This window comes from Aegilops tauschii, chromosome 2 (genome assembly GCF_002575655.3).
Source record: "Aegilops tauschii subsp. strangulata cultivar AL8/78 chromosome 2, Aet v6.0, whole genome shotgun sequence".
NCBI classification, from domain to species: domain Eukaryota; kingdom Viridiplantae; phylum Streptophyta; class Magnoliopsida; order Poales; family Poaceae; genus Aegilops; species Aegilops tauschii.
Genome location: NC_053036.3, coordinates 314,757,229 through 314,767,668, shown reverse-complemented (window position 1 = coordinate 314,767,668; position 10,440 = coordinate 314,757,229). Strand labels below are relative to the sequence as shown.

Here is a 10,440-nt window from a genome sequence, read left to right as displayed (position 1 = left end):
GTCTCACATCAACTAGGCGTATCAACGGGCTATGGAGATGCCCATCAATAGATATCAATGTGAGTGAGTAGGGATTGCCATGCAACGGATGCACTAGAGCTATAAGTATATGAAAGCTCAACAAAAGAAACTAAGTGGGTGTGCATCCAACTCGCTTGCTCACGAAGACCTAGGGCATTTTGAGGAAGCCCATCATTGGAATATACAAGCCAAGTTCTATAATGAAAGATTCCCACTAGTATATGAAAGTGATATCATAGGAGACTCTCTATCATGAAGATCATGGTGCTACTTTGAAGCACAAGTGTGGTAAAAGGATAGTAACATTGTCCCTTCTCATTTTTTTGTTTGGGCCTTTTCTCTTCTTTTTCTATGGCCTCTTTTTTTTAGTCCGGAGTCTCATCCCGACTTGTGGGGGAATCATAGTCTCCATCATCCTTTCCTCACTTGGGACAATGCTCTAAAAATGATGATCATCACACTTTTATTTACTTACAACTCAACAATTACAACTCAATACTTGGAACAACAATATGACTCTATGTGAATGCCTCCGACGGTGTACCGGGATATGCAATGAATCAAGAGTGACATGTATGAAAGAATTATGAACGGTGGCTTTGCCACAAATACGATGTCAACTACATGATCACGCAAAGCAATATGACAATGATGGAGCGTGTCATAGTAAACGGAACGGTGGTAAGTTGCATGGCAATATATCTCAGAATGGCTATGGAAATGCCATGATAGGTAGGTATGGTGGCTGTTTTGAGGAAGGTATATGGTGGGTGTATGATACCGGCGAAAAGTGCGCGGTATTTAGAGAGGCTAGCAATGGTGGAAGGAAGAAAATTGCGTATAATCCATGGACTCAACATTAACATGAAGAACTCATATACTTATTGCGAAAATCTACAAGTTATCAAAGCAAAGTATTACACGCATGCTCCTAGGGGGATAGATTGGTAGGAAAAGACCATCGCTCGTCCCCGACCGCCACTCATAAGGAAGACAATCAATAAATAAATCATGCTCCGACTTCATCACATAACGGCTCACCATACGTGCATGCTACGGGAATCACAAACTTTAACACAAGTATTTCTCAAATTCAAAACTACTCAACTAGCATGACTCTAATATCACCATCTTCATATCTCAAAACAATTATCAAGCATCAAACTTCTCATAGTATTCAGCACACTCATAAGAATTTTTTTTTAATCTTGGAAGAAGCCATCTAGCTAATAACTATGGACCCGAAGGTCTGAGGTAAACTACTCACACATCATCGGAGAGGCTATGGTGTTGATGTAGAAGCCCGCCGTGATCAATGCCCCCTCCGGCAGGACACCGGAAAAGGCCCCAAGATGCGATCTCACGGGTACAGAAGGTTGCGGTGGTGGAATTAGGTTTTCGTGGATGCTTCTGTTGGTTTGGGGGTACATGGGTATATATAGGAGGAAGAAGTACGTCGGTGGAGCAACGTGGGCCCCACGAGGGTGGAGGGCGCGCCCAGGGGGTAGGCGCGCCCCCCTGCCTCGTGCTCTCCTGGTTGCTTTCTTGACGTAGGGTCCAAATCCTCTGGATCACGTTCGTTCCAAAAATCACGTTCCCGAAGGTTTCATTCCGTTTGGACTCCGTTTGATATTCTTTTTCTGCGAAACTCTGAAATAGGCAAAAAACAGCAATTTGGGCTGGGCCTCCGGTTAATAGATTAGTCCCAAAAATGATATAAAAGTGTATAATAAAGCCCGTTAAACATCCAAAACAAAATATAATATAGCATGAAGCAATAAAAAATTATAGATGCGTTGAAGACGTATCAACCCTCTGTAGAGAGAACATGGTGATTAGGGCAGGTTGCGGGGTCGACGTCGGTGGAGGAGTTGGAGCCGTAGCCGCGAGATCAGTACTAACCTGAGTCATCAGACTCGGGCCCGCGGGATTTACGATGTCCTTTGCTGGTGAAGCAGTCTTGGCAGTGGTCTTCGCTGGCGAGACCTGATCCACTCGGCCTTCGAAGACGAGCTCTAACATGATGGCATCACTGCCAGGCGACACCCTCTCGTTAGCCTCTGGGTTAGGCGAGTTGGCTTGTCCTCGTTGTCGAGCTGGATCACGCCAGTCGGTGCTGCATTCACTCGCGTGTTAGAACTTCGGCCAATCAACCACTCGGACATAATTCGAAGAACAAACCAATCGGTACCTTTGGAAGTAGCGGCGTCGGCCTCAGTTTGGCCCTTCCCAGGAGCATTCAGATATGGTGAAGTCGTCAACGTATCGGCGCTGCAGTCGTGGAATCACTCAGCTGTTAATTAAGATAAATTTACACAACAAAGAGACTCTGTCTCGTTACTTACGTCGAGGCCACTGGCATGACCACCTTGCTCTTCGGCAGGGCCACGACCTTCTGAGGCTTGGTGGCGGTATGCTTGGCATGCTTCTCGACCGGCTCTGCGGAATCGACCCGGTCGCGCTTCGAGCTGCGCGTGATGAGAATAGGAGCAGTCGGCTTCAGGGCACTCTGCGCCTGAACGCCGCCCGCGCGAGCGCTCGGGTCATGGTGCACCTTGGTGCGGTGCTCCCTGGGAACGCTCTTGGACAGGGAAGATTCTGCCTCATCGCATTCCTCGGTGTTCGACTCCTCGTCACTCTCCTCCTCCTCGCTGCTATCCCCATGGTACTGCTACTCAGTGTCACTCGCCACGTCCACTGGGGCATGGTCGACACTCGGCACATGCGAGATATCATCTTATGGAAACTCTGCTGAGAGGAAACCATATCAAAATCAGATCCAAGCGTGTGAGGGTCATTATAAAGAATGGCAGTCCTGAAGGCCCCATCATCTCCTGATCCGGGGTTCCACCGGAGCAGTCGGAACAAGGTGATGACAATCGTAATAGGTGATACCTTCTACAAGGATACGTCACCAAAGATGCCGCCATTGTCTGCCATGACCGAGGTCGACATTCGTGCCACCGCGAACCAGCTGCTACCCGGGTCAGCGCACACCCATGCCGTGATGGCACGCGCAACCGCCAGATAACCGGCGGGGAACCAGCATCCCTCACCGACCCCTCATCACGTCGCCGACCGTCAACGGGAAAAACTGATGAAGATCTGGAAGGGATCCGGATCCCGACCATCGTCGCGCCCACCATCGCCATACAACACGCGGGTTCCCGCCGGCCATGGGGGCGAACTCCGCTGCCGCATGACCAGGGACGCCGCCCTAGCCGCTGCACGCGCGTTCCCCGGTAACCCTGCCCCAGCTAATCCAGATGGTTTGCCGCCGCGTCCAATGCCCTAGCCCCTTCGGTGTCGGGCCCGCCGCCACCGTGGCCTACGTCGATGGCAGAAAGGCAACAACGTCAATTCCAAACTAACATGTTGCTAATTGAGTTATTCATTTCTTTTCGTACAAGAAAAAATGAATTGTCAATTTCAATGTTTCGCGACAACAGATTTATGTTGATGATTTTTGACTACATACGTGTGGTTTTATGCATTGGTTGGTATGCCAGGTTGCTCAGAAGGAAAAAATGTAGGTTTTTTTTCTTATTCATGGAAAATACTTGATAGTCTATGACAAGCCATCAGATCGTGGGAAACATAGATTTCAGTTGAAGATCTTGTTGTATGCAACTTCTATGACTAGGGATGAGTATTTAGATCTTACGATAATCTTTTCTGGAGTGGTGATGGATGAGGTCATGAGGGATATACAGAGGGATATCCCATGGTGCATGCTCTTTGCGGATGATGTGGTGCTAGTTGACGATAGTCGGACGGGGGCAATAAGAAGTTAGAGTTATGAAGACAAACCTTGGGATCGAAATGTTTTAGTCTTAGTAGAACTAAAACCGAGTACATGAGGTGCGGTTTCTGTACTACTAGGCGCAAGGAGGAGGTTAGCCTTGATGGGCAGGTGGTGCCTCAGAAGGACACCTTTCGATATTTGGGGTCAATGTTGCAGAAGTATGGGGGTATTGATGAAGATATGAACCATCGCATCAAAGCCGGATGGATGAAGTGGCGTCAAGCTTCTGGCATTTTGTGTGACAAGAGAGTGCTACAAAAGGTAAAAGGCAAGTTCTACAGGACGGCGGTTCGACCCGCAATATTGTATGGCGATGAGTGTTGGGTGACTAAAAGGCGACATATTCCACAGTTAGGTGTGGCCGAGATGCGCATGTTGAGATGGATGTGTGGCCACACGAGAAAGGATCGAGTGCGGCATGATGATATATGAGATAGAGTTGGGGTAGCACCAATTGAAGAAAAGCTTGTCCAACATCGTCTGAGATGGTTTGGGCATATTGAACGCAGGCCTTCAGAAGCTCCAGTGCATAACGGACGGCTAAAGCGTGCGGATAATGTCAAGAGAGGTCGGAGTAGACCAAATTTCATATGAAAGGAGTCCGTAAAGAGAGATCTGAAGGATTAGAGTATCACGAAAGAACTAGCTATGGACAGGGGTGCGTGAAAACTTGTTATCCATGTGCCAGAACCATGAGTTGGTCGCGAGATCTTATCTTTTTCACCTCTAATCTACCCCAACTTTTTTGGAACTAAAGACTTTACTGTCGTTGTTCGATGTTGTTGTTTGATAATATTTTCTGGAGTGTTTTTATGTATAGGCCTTTTTTACCAAATGAATTTCATTCTTCATCTGAGTAAAAAGGTATTCACTAATTCACCTGAGTGTAACGCTATTCTAAAATGAACCCCTAATAATGCTATATACAAAACCTAGTAAAAGGTGTATAAAATGTAGTAATCCAAAAAAAAATTTGCTACCCAAGTTTGTAATTTAGTAATTTTTTACGAAAATTACTATATTTGGCATAGTGTGTTACTATATTTTATATATACCGTTACTGAGGTGTAGAATAAGCTATTTTCTACACTCACACTTAGTTTAGTAAAGTCACCTAAAACCAAAGCTGTAAATAGCCACTATAAGGTTTTGAGCTTGTAGTCATTGCTAGGTGGTCTACGAATCTGGATGTAATTTTTATTATTTTTAATATTCGTTATACTACCATGATTGAAGATTAATATATTAAAAGTTTTTTCAAAAAATAAAAAAACAAATTTGTATTCATATTATTCTCCGGTAAAGTAAAAAAGAACTGGACCATAACCGTTATAGCTAGCCACTCTATAGCTATTTGAGCCGCTATTTGGATTTGGCATAGCTGGTTATTTAAAACAATATATGCGAAAAACAAGCTCCAGTTCCGAACAGGCTGCTAGTATTCCATGCGACCGCAGCAGGAAGGAAGCAGGTGTACATATACATCTCCCCCTCCGCCGTGATTTGACGTGAGAAAGAGGATCGCCACCAGCCACTCACACGCACAGCCCGGCTAGCTAGCTCCCCCACCTTTCCCTTCCCTTCCACTCCGCGTCCATCTCCCTCTCCGGCCCATTAATATCCACCTCCCTCCCTCTCCCAAGCCGCCATTACTGCCGTACACGGAGCTGCGAGGCATAGAGAAGAGATCTCTATCGGTTGAGCTCTATTTTTCTCTCTCTTCTTACGAGCTAGGGTTTGTTAATTTGCTCATGGATCAGAGAAGCTTTGGGAATCTCGGAGCTGGAGAAGGGGGCAGCAGCAGCTCCAAGGCTTCTTCATCCTTCCTGCAGCTGCAGCCACTGTCGACAACGACGGTGGCTTCCGGGCCAGGCCCGATGGGCGGAACGTACTACGGCACGCCGCTCGCGTTGCACCAGGCCGCCGCAGCCGCCGGGTCGTCGCAGTACCAGTTCCACCACCACAAGAGCAGCGGCGAGGAGATCTCGCAAGCGGAGGCTGAGGCCATTAAGGCCAAGATCATGGCGCACCCCCAGTACACCGCCCTCCTCGTCGCCTACCTCGACTGCCAGAAAGTACATATATCATACGCTCATGAAAATTGCTAATTTCATTAATCCAACGACTCGACTGTATCAGCAAGCATGATATAGACGCGTTTTTCTTTTGCGTGATTCCCAGGTCGGTGCGCCGCCGGACGTGCTGGAGCGGCTGACGGCCATGGCAGCGAAGCTTGACGCCCACCCGCCGGGCCGGCTGCACGAGGCTCGCGACCCAGAGCTCGACCAGTTCATGGTACGTCTTCTTCTTCCCCGATTCCGATCACACACACCATGCCATGGTCGTTTAATTCTTCATCCGCCGATTCTTGTTCCAGCTAGTACTAAGAACGAACTAACTCCTTGTGCTAATGAAATTGCAGGAGGCATATTGCAACATGCTCGCCAAGTACAGGGAGGAGCTGACGCGGCCGATAGAGGAGGCCATGGAGTTCCTCAAGCGAGTGGAGGCGCAGCTTGACTCCATCACCGGCGGTGGCCACGGCTCCGCGCGCCTCTCCCTTGCCGGTAAACCATCCCTTCCATGACCCATCCAATCTACTAGTACCTACTAGTACATGCCTGTTCGTTTTATATATGTATCTCTGGCTGCATCCATGTGGGTCTCGGAGGAAGGCCTTCCGCATTGGGAAACGGTTGCTCCGGATGATTGAGGTGGTTGCCTTGGATCATAGCCATTGTTAGCCCGTTCTTAATTAACCTGTGTATTAGTTTATGATGGGAGGGCTTGGAAAGAGAAGGGCAGAGACCTTTGCTTTGTTTGTACTAATAAATTATTACCACTAGTTAAACATAATTAAGTAGTGACTGATTAGTTAATCAACTAATAATCTGAAGCTAGCTTTGGTTGGAATAGAGGGCACAGTGAGGAGCCATGTCTCATGGTTCTCCTCCTCTCGTTTAGGATTATCATATTGCATATGCCTAATTGAGCACACTACACATGCTGGCTTTTCAACTAATCCATTTTTTAATTTTTAATCCCTTCTTTCTCTCCTTTTTCTTTTCCTTTCGCTTCACGACAAGACACTAGAATCCATTGTGTTAGGGTTCCAAGGCTGCTAGCTTGCAGCAGAGTCATCGATCTCCATGCATGAAGCTTCAAATCATCTCTTCTTTTCTTGCACCAGCTACTAGGAAAACATATATAGTTGATTAATTTTCTTACAGATCATCACAAAAGCCTTGTGAAAACTCCATTATGCCTAGCAAGCTAGCTAGATCACCAGTGTTCCGTCTCGCAAAAAGAAGTGTTCCAGTACTGTTCCAAGGACTGCAGTCCGTATATTTTTTGCTCTTTATTGTTCTTCCCAGCTCTACAGCTTGGGTGCAGTGCAGGGTGCAGCACGGATGTGCTGGCGGTCGTGTCGGGGGTATTCAACGGGCACTATTCTGCTTGTGGGTAGGACATGTACATTAGTACATATATACAGTGTGTGGGTAGATTTTAGCAGAATAATGGGGATATCTGATGCGCTGTTGCCAGGGGACGACTACTGTGTTCTTCCAATCTCCATGGTTGTGGTATGCATGCATTCGAAGGAGATCAACAGCTCAAGGTGTTATATATTACTGTGGTATATATGTGTTCAGAGAATAATTCCTTGTGTACAGAATAATGGCCATGTAATCAAGGCACATTACAAAATGCATAAACTAATAGTCTATAGGTCAAAGATGAGAACATTTTAACTGCAACTTGAACCAAATGTTTCATCTCTTAGGAAGTGTAAACTATCGGATCCACCCTACTCGCCTCGTAGGTGAAGGGTGAATTGCGCGTAGAGTAGTGTCCAGGGAAAAGAAATTCTTGAGGCTGTTTTTCTTAAATCAGCATAATACATATATGATTTCTCAAAGAAGACACGAAACATTAGAATCTCAATAAATTTGGTGAAAATCTAGATCTTGTTTATTCAGCCTTTGCATCAAATTTAGCAACTATGTACTATTTTTTTTAAATCTCGTACTATTTATTTTATTAGTTACAGTTTCAATTGTCTGTTTGTTGAATGTGCACACAGAACAATATATGGTGCATGTGGAGAGACAATGAGCTAGTTTTGTCCTCCTATTCTTCTAGCACCTCTAACATCATTTGAGCTAACCATGTGCCAATTAAGAGATCAAACAAGTGAGGTTTAAGGGATGACGTGGCTTGGTGCCTGAGCGCCCCTCCATCCGTCCTTAGCGGTCTGTTTAAGGTGCACGCACACCAATTTAAGGTTGCATACATTAAACAAATTAAAATTAGGGTAACATATTGTAGACATTTTGTTTGAGGGAATTTTAGAAAAACGTTATTGAGGAAATATTGTACATTTCTTGGGATTCCATTCAAGTCATTCAACAAAATATTATTATTCTTATCTGTAGATCCATTATTATTCTTGCACATCTGAACTGAAGTTATGGTCAAACGATATTTGTTTATTCTTAAGGCGATCTTCACTATATTCAATTATATTGTGCCTAGATAATGTTTAATATAAGCAATTGGGTTCCTCTCATGGTATGGTGCACATTTTGTCTCTTTCCTTTCGTTTGCTCATTTTCATTTACTACTTCGGTGTAAGATATATATAGTTTGGCAAATTTCTTAGAAAACAGTAAATTTTGTAATATGTTTTCTTCCAATATTCATCATGCCATGCAAAAATAATTACTCCCTCAGTGTAGTGTAAAAAACGCTCTTATATTATGGGACGGAGGGAGTATATTGCAGGGCAACTGCTTTGTTACCCTGACTTCCTGAGCATCTATAAAATCAGTCTTATGTGGAAACAAATATCTTTGAAAAACATTGGATCAACTACAGCTTACAAGACTATAGCTATAGTTGCTGGCTTTCCTCTGTTTTGTGATACGTTCAAATAAACACTTCGGAACTGGTCTATCAGGCAATGGTCAGATTGGTATCAGTTTCAACTGACAAACCATGGCCATTTCGGTCCGATTCGGTCTTATTCAGCTCATTGCAAAGTCCAGCTAATTGGGACTGTAGCCACACTACTAGATGTCCAAAATTACACTGTTTACACTCGAATCCAGCATGCATTCCTAAAATGATAGATTTGTTTATAGACAAGCGATGGGCTTTCTGAATACTGCAACCACCCCATTGCTGTCCGACATGGTGGAGACTGAAAGTCTGAAACCAGGTCTGGCCGTGATAACCATTCTGATCTCGACAAAACACGTGTATCTTACCATTACCAATTTTTTACCTGCAGATGGAAAATGTGAAGGCGCTGGCTCTTCTGAGGATGAAATGGACGCTAGCGGGCGTGAAAATGAGCCGCCAGAGATAGACCCACGCGCTGAGGACAAGGAGCTCAAGTACCAGCTTCTGAAGAAGTACAGTGGCTACCTGAGCAGCCTCCGGCAAGAGTTCTCCAAGAAGAAGAAGAAGGGGAAGCTCCCAAAGGAGGCCAGGCAGAAGCTACTTCACTGGTGGGAGCTGCACTACAAGTGGCCTTACCCCTCGGTATGATACATGCTTCCATCCCTTAAAATTTACGGGTTTTTTTTTTCTGTTCCACTCATTTCGGAGCCGCATGTAATTTCCATCAAAACGAAATCTGCGTTATGTATTCTTACTAAAGCTTATGCCGGTTGGTTAATTTGGTGAGTGTAGGAGACAGAAAAGATCGCGCTTGCGGAATCGACAGGGCTAGACCAGAAACAGATCAACAACTGGTTCATTAACCAGAGGAAACGGCATTGGAAACCGTCTGAGGACATGCCATTTGTCATGATGGAAGGATTCCACCCACAGAATGCCGCTGCCCTCTACATGGACGGTCAGTTCATGGCTGACGGCATGTACAGCCTTGGTTCGTGAACCTACTTGAACAATTGATCTGGCGAAAGGTGATTGGCACGTTGGAAAGATATCTGTATTCAGCAACTGGTTAAAATACATGGACATTGTTATTGAATTTTTGGGACCTTCCCGGATTCACAGGCTCGCTCTAGTTTCAGTGATGGCATATAGTTCTCCCGTAATGTTGTAAATTTCGATTCGATGGGTTGCAGTTTAGATGTATTTGGATCTCCTATTTGATATGATTGTATGTTTCAGATTTGTGAAACATGTTCAAAGTTGCCTATCTGAATCACTTATGTACATTGGTTTTTCTTTTAACAGTTGAGGTGGATATGGTCATGATAACGTGTATATTGTCTGAAAATTTCAGCAGCTTTCCTTGGCATTACCCAGTTGAATAGGCTGTGTAGCCAGAATTTCATCCATCATGAACTGTCTTAAGATTTCCCTGTGAAATTTCTGAAACACCTAATGATCCAAATTTATAGAGAAAAGTATCAACATAAAGAAAATCAAATAAATAAAGTACACATAATGGAATTTCTTAAACACCTAATGTACTTGTGCACTCACACATTTAGAAGATTTTCATGTAGAATCTTTGAAGGGGATTTGTGCTAACTAAAGACAACCTCGCTCATCACAACTAGCAAGGAAGCGACAAATGTAGTTTTTATACGCGTGATGAGACAATCAAATAGCTATTCTTTCAATGCAAGTTTGCG

At 44.8% G+C, this 10,440-nt stretch overlaps 1 protein-coding gene across 1 annotated transcript; it reads left to right on the top strand.

Annotated features, from left to right (window-relative positions):
- The first annotated feature begins 5,334 nt into the window (after nucleotides 1-5,334).
- LOC109766000 (homeobox protein knotted-1-like 12) lies at nucleotides 5,335-9,998 on the top strand. The gene is made up of 5 exons (XM_020324769.4): nucleotides 5,335-5,901; nucleotides 6,008-6,121; nucleotides 6,249-6,393; nucleotides 9,120-9,373; nucleotides 9,524-9,998. Exons 1-5 carry the CDS (start codon nucleotides 5,578-5,580, stop codon nucleotides 9,728-9,730), a joined length of 1,044 nt encoding a protein of 347 aa, XP_020180358.1. The 5' UTR covers nucleotides 5,335-5,577; the 3' UTR covers nucleotides 9,731-9,998.
- The last annotated feature ends 442 nt before the right edge of the window (nucleotides 9,999-10,440 follow it).